A 27,670-nucleotide genomic window follows, 5' to 3' on the forward strand; every position below is an offset into this window, starting at 1 on the left:
TACTAAATGTTTAAAAAAACAATTTGTGGGAGGCAGTAATGGGAATTAACTGTAAGTGGATATCTATTGGGGTGATGAAAATGTTTTAAAACTGGATTTTGTGGGGCGTCTGGGTGGCTCAGTGGATTAAAGCCTCTGCCTTCGGCTCAGGTCGTGATCCCAGGGTCTGGGGATCGAACCCTGCAACGGGCTCTCTGCTCAGCGGGGAGCCTGCTTCCCCCTCTCTCTCTGCCTGCCTCTCTGCCTTATTTGTGATCTCTGTCTGTCAAATAAATAAAATCTTTAAAAAAAAAAAAACACAGAAAAAAAAACCCACAAAAAAACCCTGGATTTTGTGATGGTTGTACAATTTGGTAAATCTAAAAAAACATTGACTTGTATACTTAAAATGGGTACATTTTATATTATGTAAAAAGATACTTAAAATTGTTTAAAAATTCTTAATAAAAGCCATTTGCAGGGCTGTCTGCCATGAAGGTTAGTCTTCCAAGGGGTTGGGGTATGGATGCCAGATAAAATACAGGACACCCGCTTAAATTTGAGTTTCAGATAAGGAATAATCTTTTAATATAAGTATAAAAATAAACAAGTTTTAAAAAGTCATGAACTCTCAATATAAGTATACAAAATTAATCCTCGTGTATCTGAAATTCAGATTTTTTTTTTAAAGATTTTATTCATTTGTTTGACAGACAAGTAGGCAGAGAGGCAGTCAGAGAGAGAGGAGGAAGCAGGCTCCCCGCTGAGCAGAGAGCCCATTGTGGGGTTCGATCCCTGGACCCTGGGATCACGACCTGAGCCGAAGGCAGAGGCTTTAACCCACTGAGCCACCCAGGTGCCCCTGAAATTCAGATTTAACTGTGCATCCTTTACGTATTTTTTTTAAAGATTTTATTTATTTATTAGAGAGAGAGAGAGAAAGCATGAGAGGAGAGAGGTCAGCGGGAAAAGCAGACTCCCTGCTGAGCAGGGAGACCGATGCGGGACTCGATTCCGGGACTTCAGGATCATGACCTGAGCCGAAGGCTGTCACTTAACCAACTGAGTCACCCTGGTGCCCCTCCTGTATATATCTTTATTTGCTAATTCTCGCTGCCCCTAGCCTGGAGTCCTTGCTCCTGCAGGATTCCTGGAGCAGGGAAACAGACTTGGGGGTGGCTGTATGAGCTTGTATCCCCACCCATCCCTAGGGCAGTTCTACAAAGCCTGGGAGAGTGGGATGGGGAACTCAGGTGGAAACAGCAAGGTGAGAGCAGGTGGGGGCAGGAGTCATTTCAGGTGTGGAAGGTGAGTACCTTGCACAAGGAGTGGGTGTGGCCAGTAAGTAGCCTGTCAACCACCACAGAACCCTGGAGGGGTAACACAGAGGCTGGGGAGGGGAGAGGGTGGGGTTTACCCTGTGGCTGACCGCCCCCGCCCCTTGGGCTTTCACACAAGTGCTCCTGTCATGTCCTAGCTAGCTACCCACGGAAGAGGATGTTTTAAAGGTGAGGAAATCGATTTGAAGAGTTTAAGTAGAATTTCTCCTCCTCCTCCTCCTCCTCCTCCTCCTCCTCCTTCTTCTTTTTTAGATTTTATTTACTTATTTGAGAGAGAGAGCGTGCGTATGAGAGCTGGGAGGGTCAGAGGGAGAAGCAGACTCCCTGCTGAGCAAGGAGCCCAATGCTGGTTCCATCCAGGAATTCCAGGATCATGACCTGAGCCAAAGGCAGTCACTTAACCAACTGAGCCACCCAAGTGCCCCTTAAGTAAAATGTCAAGTTCACGGCTAGGAAATGGCAGAGCTTCAGTCCTGATTGGGTTTTTACCATCGCATGGAGGGCAGAATCCAGTGGTTAAACCAAGCAGGCTCTGTGCCCTGCTCACCTGGGCTGTAGCTGCACCCAGAAAAGTCTTTGTTTTTATTTATTATTTATTTATTTACGAAGATTTTATTTATTTGATATGCAGAGAGAGAGAGTACAAGCAGGGGGAGCTGCTGAGAAAGGGAGAAGCAAACTCCTGCTGAGAGAAAAGCCCAAAGTGGGGCTCGATCCCAGGACCCTGGGATCATGACCTGAGCCAAAGTCAGATACTTTGCCAACTTGAGCCACCCAGGCGCCCCTAGTCTTTGTTTTTAAACAAATTCATAGCTTATTGTAGGAGCCATGATGTCGGCTTCCCCTAGGCCCGGCCCTTGCTGAGTATAGAGACAGGGGCCTGCTCCTGATGTCCGGGTCAGGAAGACATCCTCGCTTACTGGGTTTGTGGCTTTGGGCAGGTTTGTTAAGTCTCCTGAACCTTGTCTTAAAAGTGAGATGATAATAATAATGCCCATCTTGTGGGCTGGAGGATGAAATGAAACGGTACAGGTCAAATTTGACAGGTCATCTGAGCTGTCTACTGGCCAGGACAGATATGCAAAGACCCTGCTGCTCAAGAATGATGGAATGTGCCTTCCAGACACATGAATCAAGGCCTTCCCATGGAGGGGTGCCTGGGTGGCTCAGTGGGTTAAGCCTCTGCCTTCGTCTTGGGTCATGATCCCAGGGTCCTGGGATCAAGCCCCACATCGGGCTCTCTGCTCGGCAGAGAGCCTGCTTCCCCCCTCACCACCCTGCCTGCCTCTCTGCCAAATAAATAAATAAAATCTTAAAAAAAAAAAAAAAAAGGACTTCCCATGGAGGTCCTGGGTCCTCAAGGAGTTCCCTGGAGAAAGAGGACATAGCTGTTTCTGCCTATTGGGGGGAAGAACCCCTCAAAGCCAGGGAGACCTCCCCTGGTGCTGTACCCAGAGAGCCTGGGTCATGGCCTGGCCCAGCCACTTACTTACCTTCCCTGGGCTCACTCTCCTTATCCAGAAGGGGGAAGGCATCACATCTACCTTATAGAGTTGTGAGAATGATAATATAGGAGACAAGGCCTTTTGAAAGGAAGTTGCTCAATAAATGTGTACAAGAAAGGGGACATGGGCACCTGGGTGGCTCAGTGGGTTAAGCATTTGCCTTCAGCTTGGGTCATGATATCGGGGTCCTAGGATCAAGCCCTGCATTGGGCTCTCTGGTTGGCAGGGAGTCTGCTTCTCTCTCTCCCTGCCTGCCTGCTTGTGATCTCTCTCTATCAAATAGATAAATAAAATATTTTAAAAACCCACAAAACAAGAAAGGGGACAAAGCATATGTCACCTGCAGACTGCTTGCTTGCTGGAGGGAGGGCAATTAGGCCGGTTTTTCAGTGGCCATGGTCCATGCCCCTCCATGTAGCGTGTAGGTCCGCTGTGTCTTGTTCTCTATTGTTTCACGACTTCGGGGTCAAGAAGGCCTTCCAGAATTCGAGGACCCAACCCTCCAGTCACAGAGGGGAAGCTGAGGCTCAGAGAGGGCAGATGATTTGCCTGAACTTCTCTAGGTCTGTGTGTCCCAGGCTCCCTCCGTCCCCACTGTCCCATCTTGCTTTTGGGGGTTCTGTGGTTTCCAAAGGATCATAAATTCTGAGAGGGCAGGCATACTTGCATCTTCTGTTCCTCCCCAACAGGCATGCTCTGCCCAGAGAAGACACTCTGGAGGAACCTGCAGACACGTGGGATGGGACTGGCCATGGCTGTTCCTTGTGCTCTTGTGTCCACATGGCCTTGACTCTTGAGCAGGCAGGGAGGAACCCTGTGCCATCCTGGAAATTGTGGGCCTCACTTCCAGGTCCTAGCATCCTTGCAGGATGTGGGGGAGCAGATAAGCTTCCTTATCAGTCATTCGCCTGGACCTCCTGCTCTCCTTGTTGCTGAAGGGGGATGAGGGTCCTATGTGAACCACTCCAGGCTCCTGCGGGGTTCTGGGCTAAGAAGTATTGAAGTCCATCCTAGACCTTCTGGTCACCTGCTTTCTGGTCACCTGCTGTCCTTTAGCAAGTACCTTGCTGCTATGGGAGGCTGGATGAGGAACCTGGGACCTACAGACCACAGGACTGGCAGCTTTTCTCTGCTCTTTCTCTGTAAATGTGTATTTGTGTGTGTGTGCGTGTGTGTGTTTAATGCACTGTGACAAATGATGGTAGCTGCACCCAGGACAGTCTATTTTTATTTTATTTTATTTTTTAAGATTTTATTTATTCATTTGAGACAGAGAGAACACAGGCAGGGGAAGAGGCAGAGGGAGAGGGAGACGCAGGCTCCCGCTGAGCATGGAGCCAGATGCAGGGCCTGGGGCTTGATCCCAGGACCTGGAGATCAGGTCCTGGAGGTCATGACCTGAGCCACCCAGGTGCCCCAGAACAGTCCATTTTTAAACAAATTCATAGCTTAGTCTATGAGCCATGATTCTGGCTTTCTCCAGGCTTGGTTATTGCTGAGTGAAGAGACAGGGACCTACTTCCAATCTCTAGTCCAGGAAGGCAGGAGCTGGGAAGCTTAGGAAGGGACAGAGGTGTTGAGGGCCAGGTAACACTTTCAAGTGAATGACTGAAGCCCTTGCCTCCAGCTAGGCCTTCTTGGTTTTGGTTTTGGTTTTTCGAGCTGTAACTCTAGAATTGTTGGCTCGCAGGGCTAGGGAAAAAAACCTCAGAAGCTATCCATCCAGGGGCAGCTGGATGGCTCATTCGGTTGGGTGTCTGATTCTTGGTTTCCGCTCAGGTCATGATCTGGGGATCGTGGGACTGAGCCTGGTATCGGGCTCTGCACTCAGCGAGGAGTCCACTTGCGATTCTCTTTCTCCCTCTCCCTCTGCTCCTCTGGCTCATGTGGTCTCTCTAAAATAATAAATAAATAAAAATCTAAAAATGATAATAATAAAGCTTAAAAAAAAAAAAGAAGAAGTTATCCATCCACACATACGATTTTACAGATGAGGAAACCAGAAGAGGAATGGCAGCTTGCCAGGTACCTATCTGTCCCTCGTCCCCAACCATCTCAGTCAAGATGACTCTTGTTGGATGCTGGCCTGAAACCAGTTCCTTTCAGTCCTAAGTTCAGAGAAGACGACCCTGGAGGGAAGGGAGGAAGGGAGGGAAGGAGGAACTCCTTTTCCATCCTTCCTTCTCAACTTTACCTTGTTGGACCATCCAGAAAAGTCTCTAGCTGGAAGGGAGGAAATCCAGTCCAACCCTCTCATCCTACAGATAAAGAAACAGAGGCCCAGAGAGAAGAAGGGCCTTTGTTCAGGTCACACAGGGAGACCTGAGCCTAACTCAGGCATCCTGGAGTGGGGAGGATGTTGCACTATACTCTGCATGATTCAGTCCTCAGGGACTGCCTTTGCTTTGTGCCTCGGGGCACATGAATTTTCTGCCCTGAAATAAATTCTCTTCTGGCTCCTTGAACATATTGTAAACAGCCCAAGGGCAGGACAGAACCTTAAAGCATTGCAAGGAATGAAGGTCCAGCCCAAACTTTGAACTCCCGGAGCTATGCTGGATGTGGTCACATCTGCCATCACATCTAATTTGGAATTCACAGAATGTCAGAACTGAAAGAGACCTCAGAGAGCAGAAGTCCAAGTCCTGTTTCCCAGATAAGGACACTAACGTCCAGAGGGAAAATGACTCATCCAAAAACACACCGGGATAGAGCTGATCGGAGGACCCAGATTGTCTCACTTCCTGTCCTGTTTTCTTATTGATTATAATAATTATTATTTTTTTTTGCAGTCCCCACAGTACCTTGCACTGTGCTGTGTCTCATAACTTTTCAACATGCTCAGTAATTTCTTGCTCAGTAATTTCTTGCTAAAAACAAGATGCCTTTGTACAAATGAGCCTTAGTAACTGATAGATTTAAAGAATGCATATTCCCTTTGATAAATGCCTTTTGCTTGGGCTTATTAGCTCAGTTTTCCCTTGTTCCATATTATTTTCTGCCTAAGTCTATATTTAGGCACCACTGGACTATTTCCACCCCAGGCACTCTTTGGAGGCCCACAGGACCACATAAGTGTTGCCCCACCCAAGGCTGGAACGGTGGGCTAGACCACTCTGGCCAGAGCCTTTGGAATCCTGGGCATGGATCTGAGGATCTCCACTGCATACAAAATTCTAGGTCAGAGTGTGGAAGTGGGGGCACATTTGAACTGGGTGCCCTGTTTGAGCCGCAGGCAATGCTAACTTTATATTTTTCATTTTTAATTTTTTAAAAGACTTTATTTTTTTTTAAAGATTTATTTATTTGACAGAGATCACAAGTAGGCAGAGAGGCAGGCAGAGGGTGGGGGGAAGCAGGCTCCCCACTGAGCAGAGAGCCCAATGCGGGGCTCGATCCCAGGACCCTGAGATTATGACCTGAGCCGAAGGCAGAGGCTTAACCCACTGAGCCACCCAGGCACCCCAAAAGCCTTTATTTTTAAGTAATCCCTACACCCAACGTGGGGCTCGAACTCACAACCCCACAATCACGAGTCACATGCTTTACCCACTGAGCCAGCCAGGCTCCCCTAGGCAAGGCTAACTTTAGAGGGCCTAGGCCTGGGTGAGCAAGAGGGGGTGTGCTGGCGATGGGTGTTATCAGTTTAACAGCATCCGCTGAGCACGGATGAAGCTCATTCTCTCTCTTGCTCCAGGTACTGGCTGGGACATTTCTCATGATTTCGGATAGGGCTTGCTACTCCCAAAAACCCTAGCAGGGTTGTTCAGCAGAAGAATCCCCAGTCTTCTCCCCTGATGCATTCTTCTTAAAGTCTATTAGTGCTAACAACCTGTCAGGCTATATAGGTTAAAGGCTCAGCTTTCCTCCAAAACTGATTTCCTTTCTTTCTACTGAGAGGCCAGATTCACTATTGGATCCTTGGGGTGGAAGTTCCCTAACTGGCTACTGGATTCTATCTGCAGACTCACTCTACATTGGGAAACTGAGGTAGCGTTTAATGAGACAGCCTCATGACACTCATTTCTGTGGTGAATGGTCCTAGCAAAGACTCATAAGTCATAGCAAAAGGCAGTTTTATTCTCTGTGAGGAACTCTAAGTTTCTTAAAGGCAGATTCATTTCTAGATCTCCAATACCTACCACAGGTACTCAAAAACACAGGGAGTACAGGATTATTTAACCCCCACTTAGCTGAGAAGGGAAAATCTGAAGGCTCATAAGGGTCTTGTATGGTGAATTCTTATAACTTCTGGGGCATTTGGCTCTTGGAGAACTGAGGTGATCATCTCAGGGACCTCCAGAAGAGAGGGCTAGAGCACTGAAAGCCAGCTCCTTCAAGTCCTATCCTTTGTGTTTGGGAGACAGAGATACCTGAAGGTTGTTGTTTTTCTTTCTTTCTTTTTTTTTTTTTTTAAGACTTTATTTGTTGGGGCACCTGGGTAGCTCAGTGGGTTAAGCCTCTGCCTTTGGCTCAGGTCATGATCCCAGGGTCCTGGGATCGAGCCCTGCATCTGGCTCTCTGCTCAGCAGGGAGCCTGCTTCTCCCCTCTGTCTCTGCCTGCCTCTCTGCCTACTTGTGATCTCTGTCTGTCAAATAACTAAATAAAATCTTAAAAAAAAAAAGACTGTATTTATTTGACAGAGAGATAGAGAGAGCGAGTGCACAAGCAAGGGGAGCAGCAGGCAGAGGGAGAAGCAGGCTCCTAGGACCCGGGATCATGACCAGAGTGGAAGGCAGAGGCCTAACTGACTGAGCCACCCAGGCGCCCCAAGACCTGAGTCTGAATCCCAATTCTTGCTTGCGTGAACTCTGTGACTTTGGGCAAGTTATTTAGCTTCTCTGAGCCTCAGTCCCCTCCTCTATAGAATAGGAAGTGCTTAGCCAGGGTGCTCCATGACGGTTACCAACCTCTATCATCCCACGGGGGATGTTCCCCATGTTCTGAGATCTTGAGAGGAGAAATTGCAGCTCTTTAGGATCCCGAGGACTTGACTTAGTACCTGCTACGCAGAAGGTGATGTGCTAGGTGCTGGAAAGGCAAAAAGAAATATGATCATACCTCTTTTCTCAAGTGGCCCATACTCTGGGGAAACAAAACCAAAGCCTTGAGAAAGCCAAATCCCAGCCCAACCCAACTGCCCTAGAGACAACATAAGGTTGATCAAGAGTGACAGCAATGGGGGTGGAGGCAAGAGGATCTCTGTCTTGGGACGCCTGGGTGGCTCAGTTGGTTAAGCAGCTGCCTTCGGCTCAGGTCATGATCCCAGCGTCCTGGGATCGAGTCCCGCATCCGGCTCCTTGCTCTGCGGGGAGCCTGCTTCTCCCTCTGCCTCTGCCTGCCATTCTGTCTGCCTGTGCTCGCTCTCTCTCCATCTCTCTCTGGCAAATAAATAAAATCTTTAAAAAAAAAAAAAAAAAAAAAAAAAGAGGATCTCTGTCTTGGGGTGACTGTGGAGGTGGTCTTTCTGCTCAGAGTCCATTGTCTAATCACAAAGTGCTCGCTCTGACCTAATCTTTTAATGCTCATTCATTTCACCCAACAAATACTCATTAAGTCTTTTCGTTGTTGTTCCAGGCGCCCTGCTGGGAGGAGATGTGCAGTTTCTGGACTCAAGAAGCTTGCAGTTTATAGGAAGAAACAGACACTGACCCTATAATGCCACAAATAGGTGCATATTTCCAAGTCGTTATCAGGGTCAGTTAAAACGTATATAACAAGGGGAATCAATTTAGCTAAAGAACCAAGGAAGGGCACTTTCAGGAAGTGATATTTAATTGAGTTCTATGGATGAGTAAGAGCTAGCTAGACAAAGAGGAGGAGGGAGGGGAGCATCCAGAAAAACAAAACAAAAACAAACCAAACCAAAACAAAGCCCAGCCTGTGCAAAGGCCCTGAGGAGCAAAGGGCACACAGTTCAAGGCCATAAGGGAAAGGCAGCTAGAGGAAGAGAGGTGAGGTGGTCAGGGACCAGATCATGTACATAGAAGCTTCTAGGTTGTTTATTTGCTTTTTTCCCAAGTATGAAGGAAGGACCAGCTGCAGCAAATTCCCTGGGGTACTTATTAAAAATGAATATTTGTGGACCTCATCCCCACTGAAAAAGGTATTTGTAAGTATCCTAAAGTTGGGAAGCCACTTTTCCAGGTCAGATACAGATTTTAGTGACAAACTGGAAAGGTTTTAAGCCCTCCTCCTATTAGATTTGTGTTCCAAAAGGGTCACTCTGGCTTTGGAAGGGCCCTGGGATGGAGGCAGGAATGGACCTGTCACAGAAGCAGCTAGTGTCTCAAGCCAGGGATGATTTGGTTTAGACCAAGCCGGGGGAGGGATGGTCGTCGGGGGGTGGAGTGGACTGATTCATGAGATATTTTGTAGGAACAACCTTTAAAATTCATTACAGAAATATTTATTTCATTTACTTTTTCTGATTAAGTAATACATGATCATTGCAAAATTTCAGATTATACAAAGATGAAGAAAGTAAAAGGTAAATATTTTGGTATATATTCTTTTTTTTTAATTATTTATTTATTTGACAGACAGAGATCACAAGTAGGCAGAGAGTCAGGCAGAGAGAGGGAGAAGCAGGCTCCCCGCTGAGCAGAGATCCCGATGTGGGGCTTGATCCCAGGACCGAGAGATCATGACCTGAGCCGAAGGCAGAAGCTTAACCCACTGAGCCACCCAGGTGCCCCAGTATATATTCTTTTAAGCTTTTAAATATACATATGTATTCACATTTGGATCTAATTTGTTGTTGTTTACAATAATGGAACAATTCTGTAGTACCCGATTTTCAAGAAAACAATGTATCATGAACATCTTTCAGGTCCATTCAGACGTGTATATATATATACGGTCTGGATGGTATTCTGCTGAGTGTGCGTACACCAGTTTATTTGCCAATCCCCTGCTGGTGACTATTCGGGTTGTTTCCAACTTTTCCAACACCATTATAAACAACCTCTTTCCGTCTCCACTTATTTTTGAACACAATGCTTATTTCCTTAGGATCAATTTTTGTTAGTGAAATGACTGGGTCATTCACAAACTGTCTAGGTTTAATCACATGTTCATACTGGGTCCTAAGGGGAGTTGTAGAGGAGGATGGCATCAGTCAGGAACCGGAAGTCTTCCTTTTGGAGGCCCTCAGCTGTTACAGCCATACTCTGGCCTTTCCAGTCTTTTCTTTCCCTGGCATGGATGCAGTGTGTGCGGTGGCATCTGGTGGTTTCAGGACCTGCCCCAGCCATCCGACCCCAGCCCGGCCCCCTAGGTGGGGCCTTCCGCGGCCCTCCCAGTCCCTAGGAATCCATCCCTAGTTGCCCTCCCCCATCGCGGGAGGACGTGTTAGGGAGAAGCTTAGGCAGGCAACGATTGCACCATCCACGGTTTGAAAGGAAGTCGAGGAAGCGCAGGGAGGAAAGTCGAGCGTCCCAAAGGCCAGGGCCCAGCAGCCGGACCAGGTCCCCAGCAACGCTCCTTCCACCACTCCTCGCGGGGCTCGGACCTCTGGCCTTCCACCCCCTCCCCAGCTCTGCCCTTCGATGAGTGCCGGCACTTTAAGAAGCTGTCACGGTGGCGCTGCTGGCCCCGCCCGGCGGGGAGGGCCGAGAGGGAGGGGAGGAGTTGGTGGTGGCTGAAGCTGGGGCGGGCGGGGAAAGGGGTGGGGGGGGGTCTGGGTCTATTTTTAGCTCCGGGTCGGGTCACGTGACGGGAGTGACGTCTCCGAATGTTGTTGTTGGTGGCGGCGGCGAGCGGAGCCGGAGGAGCCGCCGCAAAGATGGAGGAGCCGTCGAGGAGGCGCTGCCGCTGCTGCCGCCGCCGCTGCTGCCGCCGCCGCCCGCGAAGCCGGAGCTCGAGCCGCAGGGGGTGAGCGCGCCGCACCAGCCCAGATCCCATCTCCCCCGGGTCCCCGCGACGCGAGGCGGCGCCCCCTCCTCCTGCCGTCGCTGCCCGCGGGCTCCCCGCGCGCGCGCGCGCCCGCGCCCCCCTTGCTTCCTCCTGGTGCCCGGTGCCAGCCGGCGCCCCCCGAGAGCATCGCCAGCCCGGGAGCCGGGCCTCGGGGTATTGCGCGCGCCCCTCCACGCCCCTCCCGTGCAGGGGCGCGTTCCCTGCAGGTGAGGGAGGGGCCCGCCTTCCCGCGACCCGCACCTTCAAACGGCCAGGAGCCCGGCGGGGGCTGCCTGATTTGCCCCTTCCCGGGCCGCGCGTGTTGCGTTGCCGAGCGATCTGAGCCCTGCACCCGGATTCTGTGCAGACCCCTCTTCGCTGGACACTCCTTTCTTGGTACTCTGAGGTGAGGGGCGCTGCCCACTCCACAGCGCTTCCACCCAGACCCAAGAACGCATCCTTGATTTTGTGTCCTTGACTTCTGTGCGTGAGGAGGGGGCCTGCGGGCCCACCTTACTTCTCTTTCCCATTATTCTCACCCCTTCCCCGGTGAGGCGTTATTGCGTTTGCTCCCGCCCTCTTCTCCGTCTGACACCCTGGAGCTAGGGAGAGGTGAAAGCTCCCCTCCTTCCTGTCTGGGGTGGATGCCCCCCCGTTTTTAATCCTGGGTCCGTGTCTCATAAAGGCAGGGACACTGCTTGTGCTTTTCAACTTGAGGGAGGCTGCTTCCCTACCCCGCCCTTCTCTGTGTGGGGGGGATGGGGGTGGGGCGGGGGGTGGGGGCGGGGGGGAGAGGGGGTGATGAACGCTGGCTGGGCGATAAGTAATTAATTTGGGAGTCTGGTTGTTGGGGGGGGAGGGAGAAGTGGGGAAGGTGGGGGTGCCCCATTTGGGGGAAGAGGTGACCACCTGATGCCCCCACTGTTGGCCTTCTGAAACGACCTGTGTCCCCAAGAGGAAGGGTGGCAGCTGCAGTTACTTTTGAGGGGGTGCTCAAGAGACCCACCACTCCTGACGGTGACCACTGTGCTTCTGGGACCTGGAATTCGTTTTGGTGATTGGGGGTGATGATGGTGATGATTGGGGTCACCTGGGAGGGGAGGAAGGTCCCAGATGGGAGGAACAAAAGAAGGCAGAGGTTGGGAGATCCAGGAGTCTTGGCCAGAGGTGCTCCTGACTGGACTGCCCTGCAGGACTGGAGGGGGGGGCGGGGGAGGGGGCTGGGTCCTGCCCTGGGCCGGTTTGGGTTCAGAGGACAGAGGTAGAGGGGGTCCTTGATCCGAGTTCCAGGCACCAGGGTCCCTGAGATGAGGGGGGTAAGTTGAGAGGCTGGGCTGGGCTGGGTTGGTGGGTGAGCCATGTTGGGGGCTGCTCCCTTCTTCATTCCAGTCTTCTTTCCTTCCTCTCCCTCCTAAACACAAAGCTTGGACAATCGTAGTTTGCCCCTGCTCCTTTTGAATCCTCTTTGCTGTGTCTCCCCTTGGAGTTAAATCTGACCTGTTTTGACAGGGCAGGTAGGGGTCTTTCTGAGTTAGAGGGGTGGGCCCCCAGTATCCCCACTCTGTCGGGTATGCGTGCCCGGGATCAGAGAGACACGTACCAGGTGCAAGTTACTTGGGGGCAAGGCTGGAGGACATGTTTTCCCTGTGCCAGCCTTCCTTTCCTCCCCAGTATATCCTTGGGAGTAGCTGGGCCGAGTAATGGGGGTGTGTGGGGGGGTATCACATGCCCCACCCACTCCAAGTAGCTGCAGAAACAAAGGTTTGCTTTTCCTTCCCTAGGGGTGGCATCCTAGCCCAGTGTTTGGAAATGGGGCCTGGGGATGGGGGTGGGGGGTATAGTTTGTGTTTCTCCATAAGGGGGAGGGGGATCAGCTTTCGGAGCTTGGGGGGAGTGCAGTCGGTGCCGAAGTACCAGCTGCTCTTTAATAATTAATTCTTCCTACTCACATCCCTTTGAGGAGGGATGTCTGGAACACAGCATCAGGCTCAGCCAGCCTGCTAGAGGACGCACTCCTGGGGGGGGGGGGGGAGACTGCGAGGGGGGGCGGTTCTTGGCATTTTTGGAGCACTGTCGTTTGCTCATGAATGAAAACCTGATGCAGCCCATGAGGGGGCCTATTGTAGTCGACTTTGGCTAATTAAACTTTCTCTGCCTTTCTTTTCCCCTACCCCACCTCACCCCAGCCCCCGCCCCAGCCCTTTTTTGAATGGGGACCCTGTCTGGTAGTGCTGGGGAGGGGGTATGGGTCTGCCTGAGGTTTTAGGGCAAACAGACCCGGTCTTTGCCCTCTGCCTCCACCTCCTCCCTCCCTCCCCTCTCATTCCCCCCTCCCCTTTTTTTTCTAGAAATAGCAGCCTCCTCCATCTGGCTTGTGCAGATGCCTGGAGCTGCGTCTGAGCAGACAAACAGAAATGGGCCGATTGCAAAAATGAATTTGTCAGCCTGGTGCCTTTTTTCCTTTCCTGTTCTCTCCCCATTCCCTTAGTTTGGGGCCTGGACATCCAAGTCAGCACCCCCTCCTGGCTCTGATAATCCTGGGCTACTGGTGGCCCCGCCTGGGGGAGGGACCAGGTGATGGAAGCTCTAGGGCTGGGAAAGTGATCTGTTCTGGCCCCAGGCAGGAGGGGTTGAGATGAGAGGTCTTTTGTGCCTTGGGATGGGATGTGTGGGTTTGCACCTCTCTGATGAGGTCTTTGTAACAGATCTCCGATTCTGGGCAATCTCAGTTCCCAGGGTTTGGTTCAGATGGCTCCCCAGGCCATCTGTGACCTGGGGAGGGGGCCCCAGGCTGCAGTGCTCAGGGCTGGGGAGAAAGCTGCCTGGTGGTGCTGGAGTCCAGGTTCCAGAGAGGCCCTTGGAGGGACACCTGACTCCCCAGGAATGCTGAGGGAGTTTTTCAGGGACAGATACCTGCGGGGCACCACTGTGAACTTGTGGCCTTTGGGTCCTTACGCTGCTGCATGTCTCCCTTACTTGTCTACCCTTCTCCTCCCACTTTCTGCCAGAGTTTTTATTACTCATGAATGGGGTGGGGGTGGGGGGTTGCCCCCCCGCCCCCACCCCGTGTCTAGCCATGAGCTTGTAGGAGGAGATGTACCCTGTTTCCTTCATTCCGTGCCATTGTAGCTGGAGGTCTGACGACAAGAGTCGATGGGATGGGGACTGGGCTCTGGGGTGTCTGCCTGCTTAGGAGTCATGGAAGCCAGGCTGCTCACTGGTTTGGCATCTATGTGTGCTGTCATCCAGCAGTGACACGGCCCTTGGCCCCTGAGTGCCCATCGAGACCCTCCTATAACAGTAGGCAACAGCGAAATTTTTGCAGCAGAGTAGGTACCAGATAACCAGGTTTAACCATCCCCCTGTCCTTTTCCCCCTTCATGCCCCGCCCCAGACAAGAATCTGTACCTGTCCTAATCAGGCAGTGAACTCTGTTTTGTCTCCCAGAGAGGCCCCTGTTCATTCAGGAGGCCTGATAGAGGTGTTGGGAGACACCCTGTGCTGTGGGGCGAATGGGGCCCAGGGGTCCTGCTGTGTCCTACAGAGCGGGGAGGAGTGTGGCCCAATTGAATCCCAAGCCAAATGGAGTTCTAGGAGCCCCTCCCTTCCTCTTCTCTGTGGGGGGTGGTGAAGATGATGGAGGGGGCGGTCAGAGTTGATCTTAACTTCCATTTTTGTACCATTGAGACTCTGCCCCTTCTCAGCGCCGTGCTGTGGAGGCGCCTTTCACTAAGGAGATGGGCTGGGCCACTCAGGCTGCTGGGAATCGTGGGAATTTTTGAACCTGTGTTCCCCAGCCCACGGGAAAGGGTGTGAGCAGGAATGGGCGCCAGCCCTGGGGTGGGCACGGGCTGAGCCGCCTGCCCACGCGGGCCCTGCCAGGGCACTGACAGCCCCACCTGCCACATTCCTGAGCTTGGCCTGAGCCCTGCGCAGCCTCTTTTGTCTTTGCCCCATACCTGTGCCTGCCAGGAGCAATTCAGACCCTTCTCTCTGCCTCCTCCTAACTCCCTATCTGAGTGCACCTTTCTCTGCTACAGAGGCCCAACCTTGTGGGTGAAAGCAGAGGGCAGCAGGCCTAGGAAGGCTTGAGGTCTTCCGCACATGCGCACACGCGCGCGCGCGTGCGTGCGTGCGTGCGTGCGTGCGTGCGTGTGTGTGTGTGTGTGTGTGTGTGTGTGTGTGTGTGTGTTCGTGTTCCTGTGTCCCAGCCATGCCTGACTCCCTAGCTACTGGCTCCAAATGGACCGCACTCCTGGGAATCCTTGATGAGAATACAAGGCTTAACAATAGTGAATCCTGCCAGGAGGTGGGGCTTTTGGGGGGGTGGGGGAGAGCTGATTGCCCCTCCCCAGCTGGGGGAGCAGAGTCTGGGCTTACACGTCTCACTCCTTTCAGCCTCACTGGATCACTCCTGCTACCTCACTTTATCACTGGGTTTTGGAGGGCCTCCCTTCATCTGGAAGAGAATGAATGAGGTCATGTCTGGGGTGGTTCACGGGCCGTTCAGGGATGGGCCCAGGTGGGTTCAAGCGTAGCGTCTGAGGCTGGAAGGCTAACCATGGGGCCAGAGGGAGGCGAGGAGCTGGAGGAGTGGGACAGGTTGGCAAACTCACGGTCCTGTAATACTGGGATATCCCCCACTACTGTACTGGTCTGGGCAGACACACTGTTGACACCTTTATACAAACTGGGAAAAGGTGTCCTTTATTCTGGGTGGTCTCAGCCTGGATGACCCATGGCTTGGCAGGTAAAGCCAAGGCTGGTGTTCAGACCTCCTTGCACAGGGCACTGTCTCTCCGACACACGCAAAGCCCTGGGCTTGGGCCCTGGACCCCAGTGGGGTGCGTGTCTCTGCCTTTCCAAATTCCTGGAAATGGCATGGGTTATGGGTAGAAGAGAGGCAGTTACCTTCTTCCCTGCACTCGATGTTGAATGGGGGAAACCAAGACAGAAGCCTATCACAATTCCTGAGCTGGGTGGCACGGGGCTTAGGGAGGAAGGAGAAAGTGGCACTCTGCCTGAGGGTCCCCACCCAGGCAGCTGGGGCTGGGAGAACAATGTCTCCCTTACCTTCTTCCCGGGACTCCAGCCCCGCATCTTCCCACTGCCACAGACAAGAGTTCAAATCTCCCTGCGCTTTTCTCCTTTCGTGGACACCCAGTCCCATGTCAGGCACCCAAGCGGGTCTGTAAGGTCTTCCCACCTGGCAGTGGACACTGTCACCTGAAAAGGATTTTGGGTGTGGCTCCTGTAGCCATTTCCCTTTCCTTGAGTGCTGGCAGCCTCAGAGTTAAGAGAAGAAGCCAGGGTCTGGCCAGTGCTGCTGCTTTCTGCTGCCCCCCACCCCCCCCCCCCCCCGCCCAGCCTGGGACAGGTGTCCCTCTTCTCTTCCCCAAGTGTAACCCAACAAGCCCTGAGGTCTCCTTCACCTCTTTCAGATTCCCGAGCCAGGGGCCTCTAACCCTGCTCCATCTCTCCCTAGGGATGCCGTTCTGAGTGCCTGACCGCCTCACCCTGAAGGATGGCCTCTGATGGGCAGTAGAGGCCAGCAGCCCCGGGCTCCTGTCCCGTCCGTCTGTCTGTTATCGTCTGTCTCTCTTGACATCACCGCAGCTCCACCCCTTCCCATCCCAGCCCCCAACGCCAGCTTCCTGTGGGCCCAGAGCCGGCATGAACTCTCCCACCGAGTCGGGTAAGAGCTGGGAGGCCAGAGAAGGGCACCCTGGGGTGGTTTGGGCTTCAGGGGGCTGGGTGAGTTTCTAGCTCAGGCCAGCTGACCATCGGGGGCTGAGCTGTAAGGGAACGAGGGGGTCAGGACTGGAGAAGCATTTCCAGAAAAGGAATGAGGCAAACCTGAAGTGAATGACCTGAGGAATAGAGCTGGAAACATGGGCTGACAGTCCAGCCTGGCCCTGGGAGGACACGGGTCCGACTCGGTCCCCATGCCTGCCTTCTCATCGCGGGGGCCTGCTGTTCCGGTTCTGCCCGGCCCTGTTTGCCCCTACAGGCAGGCCTGAGAGGGGATATGTGTCCCTGAATGTCCCTGGGCCAGCCGGGGATGATATTGGAAGGTTTCCTACAATAGCTGAATGCAGCTTCCTTTTTGTGGTGCTTCTTATCCCGGTGGAGTTTCTCTCCGTTCCATGCTTTTTTCTTAGGGGAGGGTTTGCAGGGCCTTTGGCCTCGGCCTTTGCTGGGATGTGTGGTACTGGGATGGGGGGTGCGATGTCACGTTGATGGAGGAGTCTTGGCTCTCTCCTTTGAATCTGGGTGGACTACTCCTTCTCTTCTTGGGCACCGGACTGGGGTCCCCAGATTTGGATCTGGGGACTTTGACTCTGTGATGTCCTGTTCCCCTCTGTTCCTAGGAGGCTGCCTCGTGCTGCCAGAAATAGTCCATGGGTGGGACTCCTGGCGGCTTTATGTATGGGTGGGTCTGGGTGTATGCCTGTGAGGATGTGTCCAAGTGGCCTGAGCTGGACCCTCAGGAGTTTCCCAGGAGGGTCATGGGTCAGTGTGGTCAGGGTAATAACTGCCTTCTCTCCCTGGCTGTCTCCTTCTGCACGGTCTTAGAGGTCCAGAGTCTGTCTTGTTCCTCTTCAGCCCCCCACAGCCCAGCCTAAACCCCCACGTCTCTTTCCGGAGGGGTAGAGGGGTATTTCCCTTTCTTTTAGGGATAAGAGAACTAGGACCTGGAGATGGAAACCCATTTGCAGATGGAAGTGGCATCGGCAGGGATGGGGGGTGCGAATCCAGGCTGTCTCCCATCTCATTGCTTCTCAGCAGTTTGCTGGACCTGATGCTCTCTCTGGGGGGGACCTGATGTGGCAGAGGTCCTGACAAGGCTCCTGGAAGTTCCAGTAGACTCAGGGAGCTGGGAGTTGGTGAGATTGTTTGGCTTCTTGCCGTTTGTTTTGGTCAAGGTTATGCCCCCTCCCCTTTGTCTCTGTGGCATGACATCCTCAGGGCACGGCTGCAGGCAGCATAGCGTGTCAGCTGGTGAGGGCTGGGCCCTCAAGACTCCCCAGGTCAGCTTTGCCCAGGGAACCCCCTCCTGCAGTGTGTGCAGTCCCCCCCCCCCCCCGCCTCTGTCCTTGCCTTCATTCAACCTGGAGGGGCTGTGGCTAGGAGTTAGACACGGAGAGGTGCTGGGGGACTCCAGGGCTGGGGGGGATGGGCGGTCAAGCTCTGACCTCCTCCTTCCTCCTCTGAGGCTGGGCTGGCCAAGGGAAGGGAGAGGCTTGGTGGGTTCTCCCCAGTCCCTGGCCCCCCTCCTGGACACCAGTGGCTTCTTTCCTCTAAGCTACTGTGCTGATCTACCTAGGGCCACCTACATTCACACTGAGCCTGGGTCAGACCGTGGGCCAAGGGAACAGAAACTGCCCAGAGGCATCTGATGATGGCTTGGGAAGGACATTTCCCAGCTTTGGGATTTTATTCCCTGAACAGTGAAAGGCTATGACAATCCACCTTGGCTAGATGAGGCCACTGGGTTGCCTTTCCAGATGCTGGTGTTCCATATTCCTCTTGCAGCCACTTCGGCCAGGGCTGGTGAGAGTATGGTGGTAGATGGAAGGGAGGGTCCACCTGTGGCTCAGGAGCCTGCGCCCCCCAACAGTGGGGCTTATAGATAGAGCTGGTCTCACCTCCTGGCTGGCTTTCCAGCTCCCCCCAGCAGGGGGAGATGCTGTCTTCTCGTGTTTGGGAAAGAGGGCAAGGAGGAGGGGGCCAGATACCCGGAACTGCATTTTAGGCCTGCAGAGAGGCCTGGGGGCTGGGATCCTTGCTTGGGGGCAAACCCCGGAGGCTCTTCCCGTCCAGTTTCCCTGGGGCTCTGGGGCTGCCTCTCCTTGTGGAGGGAGAGCTGCTCTGGGCTGGGGAGGCGGCCAGCTTCCACACAGCTCTCCTTTTTGAGGGGCCCAGCACCTGCTATTCCCAGAGCTCAGAGTGGCATCTGGGCTGGGGCTGCCGGTGCCCGGTGCCTGGCACCAGCCTGCGGTCCACGTGCCTTTGGACACCACAGAAGGAAGATGAAACTGTAGCCGGGCAGATGGGTTTTGACTTCACTATGGATACGCTGACAGGAGCCCCAGGAAGAGCACGGGGCCCTGGGGTTGGGGGGAGAGGTGGGAGCGATGAGAATGGGTCGTCCCAGGACCTGGCTGCCCTGGCCAGGACCACCTCGCATGTGCCCTCTCCTGCATCCCCGAGACCCGCTCCCCTAACCTCAGGCCACAGAACAGCGTCCTTCCCTGGCTCCCTCCAGTTCTCTCAGTGTGGGAGCTTTCCGGCTGGCAAGTGCCTGAGTATCCCCAACACGCCCAACCCGGAGCTCAGCCTACGGGGAAACAGAAGAAAAATAGAAGATGGTCCATCCCTGCCCCCCTAGCAAACGAGTCAGTGAGAGAGCAGGTCCCGGGTGAGGGGCGGCAGGCGGGGAGAGAAGTGTACTTCTGGGGCTCCCCCCTCCTCCCCAGGGAGTGGGAGCTGACTGACTTACCTCTGGGCTGGGCTGCACGCCAGCATTTGACCTGATTTGCCTCTTTTGCAGTCTTGGGAGTACAGGCGGAGGCCATTGATGGGGCTGCCTCTGCTTCCCTGAGGAGGCTGCTCCCCGGTGTCTGGCTTCTCCTCAGGCCCAAGGGGGCTCAAGGAGGGAGGCTTTCTTTCTTTTTCTGGAACTGGTAATTTCTGCTCCCCTTCGTGGGATTGAAGGACAGACAGAACCTGCCCCCTGTCGGGGCTTAGACTGGAGGAGCTGGCGTGGGCCCTGGGCCCTGGGAGCTAGGCCTGCTCTGATCTCTGCCCTGTCCTCTGTGCCATTGCCCAGGAAGGAGGGCAAGAGCAAGGGCCCCTGTGGGATCCAGTTTGGCCGGCGACAGGGCCCCAGGAGGCGGCGGCCAGGTTCCGTAGCCCCAGCGTGGGAGGGGAGACAAACTTCATGACAACACTGGCCTGCCCAGCACCTCCCTGCACTCTCCACACTTTCTCTCCTTCCCTTTCCCAGGAAGGAGGGAGAGAAAGTGGCTGCCCCCTCTGGGTGACCAGAGAAACTGGGGCATGGGTGTGGGGTGGAGCCAGGAACCTCGGCGTCCTGCCTCCCAGCCTCAGGCTCAGGCTCTGCCTCCGAGCCCCTGGGGACGGCAGGCAGCCAGCCCTGAGGAGGAGAAAGTGGGTCAGTGCGGGCGTGGGCCCGGGGGTCTGGGAAGTGGACTCCTGGCATCCCATCTCCGCTTAGGTGCCCCCTGGTGCACCTTTGCTCCCTGCAGATTGGGATCTACTCCGCCCTCCTCTTCCCGCTTCATCAGTCGAAAATCCCATCGAAGACTCAGATGGGATAGTCAGAGGCAGGGTCAGCCCTAAGGGGATGTGAAAGAGGCCAAAGTAGGTGTTCACGTTTTTCCGGGACTGGGTTTCAGACGAAAGAGTTCAGCCAGCACCTGGCACAGAACCTGGCACCTGGCAGCTCCTGGGCGGTGCCAACGGGCTCCAGCATGATGGGCCTCCAAGGGCAGGAGAAAACTGGAGGGCAGGCAGGCCTGATGGCTCCGGGGCCCTGGGACAGCCGGCACCCCCTGCTCTACCCAGGGCGCACCTGAGCCAGCGCTTGGATTTGTAATGGGCACGAAGAAGACTTGCTTTCTTCTGTTAGGTCAGGGCCTTCCCCCAACCTTTTGTACCCAGGAAATGGGAGCCTAGAAGAGCTCAAGAAGCCAGCTTTGGGCTCTTTCCCTCCTCTACCTTTAGAGGGTTAGGAGGCCTGAGGCCAGCCTCTAGGAAGGGAATGAGGTCATTGTGGCCTGGAGGGGGTGGTGCTCGCTCCCAGTGGAGCCCACGCACCCTGTGCTTGGTGGGTGCTCTGGAAGATTTGTGGGATGACCCTTGGGAGAGCTGGATGGCTTGGGACGGAGAAGATGAATGAACCGCAGAGAGAGAGGCTATAAAGCAGGAAGGATTGAGATTAGACATTAAGAGGACCTTGTATCACTTGAATCTCAGAGGAAAAGAAGACACTTGTCCCCACCCCAGGTCTTGTCTCTAATTCCCCTGGAGGATTCTGGGAAGTGCATGGAGGATTATCTGGCTGTCTGGCACTTTGCTTCCCACCTCGTGCTGTTACCGGAAGTCCTGACAGTGCTGGGACCTGCCCTGAACCCCAGGCTCTGACCACCTCTGGGTGCCCAATCCCCTGGGTGCTCCTGTCTTCCCTTAGCAGGGAGTTCTTTTCCCTTGGGTTTTTGGCTGCTCCGGGTTCGGGGGGGCCCCGCTTTTCAGTCACTATAAATGATGACTTCTCCTCCTCCAGAACAGGGCTCCCCTACCATACTCTCATGTGCCTGGGGCAGGCAGAGAGAGCCAGGACAGGGCTAGCCAGCCCTTCTGGTTGCTCCCAGCGTGGGTGGGTGGAGTCCTGAGCTGGGAGGGGCTGCTGCCTCCGGCCTTCTGGGGCTGTCTTGAGTTTGCTACCCATCACCCCACTGGGGGGACCTTGGTCTTCCCTTCTCTTCCTCTTCAGAGAGTCTGGTCAGCCAGGATGAGGTTGGAGCGGGAGGTTGTGAATGAGGTCCCCAGGCCTACCCCTGGGGTGTCTCTCAACTCCAAACCCCCACGGGGAGCAGTGCTCCATCACCATTTTTCTAGAGTCTACCATGGCAGAGAAGCTGAGGCTCTGGATCTTTGTTCAGGTCCTGTTTCCCATCCCCCACCTCAGTGTATATCTTATCATAGAATATCGGCTAGTCCAGGGCCTGGGAAAGTCCACTTCCGCCACCTCCCTTGTCCCCGTGCTCCCCTCACCTGCCCCTTTGCTGTCCTCTCTGCCTGGCCAGAGCCGGCTGGGAAGATGGGCCGCGGGCGCCATGGCTACTGTGTCCTTGGTTGGCCAGCTCCTCCAGGGCTCCCGACAGGAGGGTGAGGTCATCCAGTCCACGGAGAGGACAGGTGTCCCTGGCTCCATGCCTGGAGTCGGGGGCAAGGAGGGGCCAGGAGGGGGCTCTAAAATAGCAACTGTGACATCAGGAAAGGGGGAGGGGGACCCAGACCCAGGAATAACCAGGCTATTAAAAGGCTCCAGTGAGGTCAGGGGGCCAAGTGGGATCTCTGTACCAGTGGGAGGCACAACCTGAGGAGGAGGGACGAGCCAGCAGTGGGCAGGGTAGGCGGGCATCACCAGTCCTTGTGGGTCCCTAACCCGAGGTCCCATCAGGGCCCCAGGAGCATGGGCTGCTGTGCCAGGCCTGGAGCTGGGAGGGAAGGGCTGGCTTTTATCAGCTTCCTAAGTTCTTAGAGGGGCTCCAGCCTCATGCCTGTGTCTCCTGGGGTGCTGGGGGTCTTCGTACCTGTTCATGGAAACCCTGGGGCAGCTTCATGTGTTCCTTTGTGTAGGAGGCAGTGGGCTGTGGTGGTTAGCACTCAGACTGGAGCCTCAGACATCCCGGCCTTACCATTTAAGCAGCTGTATGACCTAGAGTGAGTGACTGCATCTCTCTGCCTCAGTTTCCCCACCTGCACCTATCTCCTGAGGTCATCGTGCAGAGTAAACGAGGTGATGTATGTGCTGTTGCTAGCGTCGCCCCTGGTACGTTGCCAGGGAGGAGCTGTGTGTGCTCCCACGGTGGGCAGGTGCTCCCCGGTCCCCTTCCGTGGTGAGGGCCAAGGCCTATCCGGGAAGGCTGCCTCTGCTCCCTGGATGGCAGCTGTGCAGCCCCTGGAAGTGACACCCTTCCAGGGGGTAGGGGTAGGAGGGAGCTGCCATTCAGCTGCTGCCCAGGGGTCTCCCTTCTGGCTGAGGGGGTGGGGAGGCACCCTCCAGCTCTTGAGGGAGGACAGAAATCAATTCCCATCTGGCTGGTAGGAGGGCTCCAGGGAAGATGTGAGGGTAGGGCAAGTGGCCCTGTCTGCCACCCTCTCCCAGACCCTTCTGGTTTTTTTACCTGCTCTGATGGCGGGAGGGAATGTGGAGATTGAATCTGGCGTTTGGGTCTCCGGCCCCTCGCCCGCCAAGAATAGCGCCCGAGCCGGTCCCAGACACATGGGTACTCTGGCCTGTGCCCTTCCCCGGCCCAGCCTCCGGCCACCCGGCTCTGTGGCCTTGGCCCTGAGTGAGGGCCCTCCCCTGGCCCCCATCCCCCTGCCTGGCGCTTCCTCCTGGGGTGGAACGCGCCTCCCCCCCTGGGGCCTCCGCCAGCCCGGGCTCCTGGGCTCCTGGCAGCCGGCCGGCGGCTCCCTGAGCATGCTCCACCTATTTATAGACAGGGCCCTCCCCCAACTGCTATTTCAGTCTCCTGCCAGCTGCCGGCGGCTCATTCGGGAAGGAGGAGCAGGGAGCCAGGCCCAGAGCTGTCACCCAGGGCTGGGAGGGAACACAGAGAGTCCGCCTGCCTGCTGAGCTCCCCTTCCTGTCCCCTGAGTGCTCAGCCATATAGCCCGGCTCCTGGGAGCTGGGCAAGGCCCGCGGTCTGATGCCCCTCTAGCGGAGAGCTGGGCCTGTAGCTCTGGGGCCTCCAGGCTCCTCCTGCTGCCCGGAGCGCCCAGGCCGGATGAGGCGCCTCCCCGTTGCCCGGGTCCCAGCGGCAGTGGCCTGGGGGAGCCCCTGAGCAGCGAGGGCCCCGCCCGACCACCTTCCCCTTTGCCGACTCGCGCCTCCAGCGGCCCCCTCCCGCCTCCGGCGGCCCCTTCCCTGGCATGCTGCTGGTGCCCAAGGCTCAGGGGCTCGTGGAGATGCTGCAGACCATCTATGAGACGGAATCCTGTTTCTCAGCAGATGGGATGTCAGGCCGGGAACCAGCCTTGGAAATCCTGCCTCGGACCCCTCTACAGGGCATCCCTGTGGCAGGTGAGTGCCTCGGTGTCCCCGCCTGCCCTCTGCCGTCACGCATCCTTGTGCCGGGGGCAAGCGTCTGGCTCTAAGCATCGCCCAGCTGGGGTCCTGCCTGGATCTTTGTGGAGGGCTTTGCTGAGAAGATGGGCGGTCGGGGGAGCTGGGCTTCCTGAGGTGGGCTCCGTGGCTCTCCCCGGCCCGACCCTGCCTTCCGTGCCGTACCCTCCAGCCACACTGTGCTGCATTTGCGAGTCTCCCTGGTCTCTGGCAGGGTCGGCATAAGCTGCTGGGGGCCATGGATCGCTGGAGGATCCTGGCCTAGTTGGCACTGTGGTCGGAGGGGAGGAAGTGGGTCAGTGACCTGCCTCCCAGGGGCCCGCTCCCCAGGTCCGGGCAAAGGAATAAGCTGTAGCTGAGGGTCCACAAGACTAAAGGCGACCCCAGCTCCTCTGGCTGGGTTCTTGGGGGAGCATGTGGCTTCTGCAAGTCTCCCAGTCAGGAGTTCCCAGGGAATCAGATGTGATGCAGGGTTAGGTAGGTTAGGTAGAGTTAGGTAGAGGCTGTGTGATAGGGTTAGGTAGAGGCTGGCAGGTGGCATGTCGGGGGTCCTGGCTCCCTTAGCTTCCTCATCTCTCTGTCCCTCAGGCCTTGGTTTCATCCCATCTCGTGACGGCGAAGGAGTGTTACTCCAGTTCATTTGGACTTGAGGACCCCCTGGTCCTGCCACCTTCTCATTAGGGACATTTTTGGCTCTTGGCTGGGGGTGGGGTCCCCCAGAGCTGGGCCACTCCCTCCCTCCCTCCCAGGAACCTGTTGGCAGCATCAGCCCGTTCTGGCACAGCATTCCCACTGGGCCGGCACCGCGAGATGCTTCTTTTAGGGAGGGGCCTGCTGGACCCTTGCCCGCTTGGCCCCTCCTGGCAGTGGCTTGGCCCTTGGGTGTGGGTGTCTGTGTGCCTGTGTACTGTGAGTCTTGGCCTCTGGATACGTGGGTGGGGGTCCCAAGCTTTGAATTGGGAGGTGGGAACTGTGTGTCTCCGCAGGTGCCTGTGATTGGCTCTAAGCCGTCCAGGAATAATGTTGCAGCTGGACTGAGATGCGTCAGAGGACAGATGTTTTGGGAAGTTTTGGAAAATCTTTGGAATAAGGCCTGCCCTCTGCCTGGGCAGTGATGACCACAGAGTCTCCTAGGGTAGGGGCCTAACCTTAGGAGCCAGCCCTACAGGGTGCCCACACAGGCCCCTGGGATGGGGGCCTAACCTTGGGGGCCGGCCATGCGGGGGACCGACACCATCCCCTGGGAGGAAATGTAAACCCAGAGCTCTAGCCCTGGTCTGTTGGAGCTCTCAGTTCTAAACTCTAAGTGCCTGTGGACCCCTGCCTGGAAGCCTCAGAGAGCTGGTCCCCCGGAGGGCAGAGGACTTGACGGGCAGTTCTCCCCCATCATGCACATTTCGGTCCACGCATCTTGCCCTTTTCCCCTGTTGTCCCTTGCCTCCCAGCAGCGGCTGGCAGTTGGTCTGAAGTTGCCTCCTCAGCATGTTCTCTTATCTTCTTTCAAGTTAGACCCCAAGACCCTCACAGGCTGGAGCCCTGCTGCTCTTGTCCCTTCCCTAAGGCTGCCTGTCCCTGCATAGACCTCCTCTGGGCCAGCCCTCTTTCCAGATCCCTGCGTCCCCCCACCACACACACACGCGCACGCATGCACTGCCTAGCTTTCTGATCAGCGGTGTGTTCCATGCTGGCAGGAGGGAGGTGTGAGTCACCTCAGCGGCTCCGGGAGAGGGCTAAGAATGTTCCCGCTGCGCAGCTCTGATGCTGTGTTTGTGACGCGGCTGGGGACAGATATAGGCCTGGAGCTCAGCTGCCTTGTGTTTTTTTTTTTTTTTTTTTGGACTCTGGAATGTAAATAGATGTTTCAAATAGAAACGCTTTAACCTTTGGGTTAAAAAAAAATCCACCCCGGATAAACACGGCCATGAGGGCCCAGGCAGCCCGGTGTCCCCCCCCCCCCCCCCCCGCCTCCTCTCCCTATCTCTTGATCAGTCTCCAAACAGGAGGCCGAAGCCTATGGCTAAAAAAGCAGGTGTCCAGGAATGCTTCTTGGGCAGTATGTGTTGCCCGGTCTCCCTGGCCGGAGAGGCTGGGGAACAGGGCTTTCCAGGGTGGCTGGCTGCTTCACCAGCAGGTCTTTGGAACTCTGTTTTTGGGCCATCCTTTGCTCCCTGAGCTGTCTGTTGCTGTCTGTGCACAGCCGTTGTGTAGCACAGTGCCTGGTGCATGGATAAATAAATGAAGGTTGCTTTGAAGGGGCTGGTGTCCAGGGCTGAGGTCAGGATTCCTGGGTTCTACTCTGGGGCTTGGCCATCTGGGTGAGCAGACAGATGTGCTGAGTTGCCCCAGTGGGTGAGCCAGAGCCTTGGCCACGGGGAGCCCAGGGGCTGCAGGGCGCTCTGTGCCATCCCTGCTTGAAGAGGGGAACCAGGCACCGCTTTCTTCTAGCCCCATAGGGATCTTCCTTGACGGATGGGATCTCTGCCAGACTTTTCTGCAACAGCCCACCACGCAGCGGGCACCCCCATCATTCAGGCCTCGTTGCGGCTTGGGGAGCCTCGGGGCTTGAGCTCCTGTGTGGGAGGGATTCCCCAGGACACAGTGCTGGCGGGGGGAGCCCATGTTTCCTGTGGTCCCTGGACTCCCCTGTGGCCCGGACTGGGCAGCACTGATAGGGGCATCATGCAAGATTTTAGGAGCAGACATGGAAGAGGAGTCTCCTTTCCCCAGTGAGGGAGGGTGTGAGTCCTGCTTGTGCCAGGAAAGGAGGCTGTGAATGCTGGGAAGTGCCATGGCGTTTGGGTTCGGTATTGGGTTTCCCCTTGGATACTCTTGCTCATGTTCTTGGGGCCGTTCCAAGCTTGGCTGGGTGTGTGGGCGTGTAGGTGGAGGGGTGTGGGCAAAGTAGGAAGGGCGAGGCTCAGGTGGGAAGGGAACTAATAATGTCCTAAGCCACGAGCGTATCAGGGGCTTTCCTTACCTTGTCTCTTTTAGGAAGGTTTTATTAGCCATGTTGTACAACTGAGAAGGATCAGAGAGGTTAAGGAACTTGCCCAAGGTCACAGGGTAAGTGACAGCTGGGATTCGGATTCAGGTCCACACAATTGTTCCTTTGTGTACGTTTTTGAGAGGTGGCCCTTCTTCTGGGGAAGGGGTACATCTTTATGCTGGAGCAGGTGGCTTTGCCCTTGGGGCGTGGGCTCAATTTCAGTCCTGACTGGCCCCTTGGGTTGGGTGCCCTTGTGTAGTATACAGTCTGCATGACCTGTCTTAGTGCCTCCTGATTGTAAGCATCTCAGGAATAGAGACCAGTGTGCCTTTGGGGGGGGGGCTCCTGAGCTCTCAGAGAGGAGACTTTGTTTTCTGTGAACAATGGGGACCCCTTGGTCAGCGCTGTCCCTCCCTGCAAGGATTTCAGGGGAGAAGGAGCCTTGGACGCGAAGTTGAACACTCCATCCTGATCAGACCAGCTCCCCTGCCCCCATCCACTCTTCTTGTGTTTGAGAACCTCAGCTGTCCCTGCCCTGCTGTACAGCTGCCAGACAGGAAATCAGATTAACTGTGTCCACACACACAGCTGTAACAGCTGTCAGGTCGGCAGCAGAAGTGAGTGCAGCCCGCCCGCCCGGGGACACCATGAGAAAGAAAGTTCTCAAACTTTGAGTTGCATCAGAATTACTGATTTTACATATACTGAATTTCTATATTAAAGTGCAAAGCTCCAAGCCTGGCCCCCCCATCCCCTGAAGGGTGTGGATTCTGTAGGGCAGCCCAGGAGCCAGCATTTTGGACATATGTCCAGTGACTCTGATGCAAGTGGACTCAGACCGTGCTGGGGGTAAGGGCTGTGTGGACAGAAGTCGGGAGGACACGGTCATGGGGCCTCGCAGCCTACCAGTGCATGTCACCAGCAGCCCTGGAAGGCCTGGGCAGGCTCTGGGGCTCCTTGGAGCAAGGTGGACTGTGGAAGGAGGAAGGCTGTCGCCCCCATCAGAGGCACACCCAGCCCCCAGCAGCCTGGCGTCCTGCAGAGGGAGGATGTCTTGAGACGCCGGGCCGCAGGTGTCTAAAC

The 27,670-nt window shown here is 55.4% G+C and overlaps 1 protein-coding gene across 9 annotated transcripts in view; it reads left to right on the plus strand.

Moving 5' to 3' along the window:
* The first annotated feature begins 10,627 nt into the window (after window positions 1-10,627).
* The window catches only part of LOC111158026 (histone deacetylase 5), a 38,748-nt gene continuing 21,705 nt past the window's right edge, over window positions 10,628-27,670 (plus strand). For 2 of the 9 annotated variants that reach the window (XM_022519808.1, XM_022519809.1), the window contains exon 1: window positions 23,198-23,559. In XM_022519808.1, coding sequence (XP_022375516.1) covers window positions 23,409-23,559 — 151 coding nt within the window. In that variant the 5' untranslated portion in view covers window positions 23,198-23,408. Of the gene's footprint in view, window positions 10,701-16,206; window positions 16,417-22,103; window positions 22,270-23,197; window positions 23,560-24,702; window positions 24,737-26,586; window positions 26,665-27,670 lie in introns of those variants that run through there. The other 7 variants (XM_022519810.1, XM_022519811.1, XM_022519813.1 and 4 more) reach the window with 7 other exon arrangements.

Source organism: Enhydra lutris, unplaced genomic scaffold (assembly GCF_002288905.1).
Source record: "Enhydra lutris kenyoni isolate GAN:26980312 unplaced genomic scaffold, ASM228890v2 scaffoldscaffold57, whole genome shotgun sequence".
Taxonomy (NCBI): domain Eukaryota; kingdom Metazoa; phylum Chordata; class Mammalia; order Carnivora; family Mustelidae; genus Enhydra; species Enhydra lutris.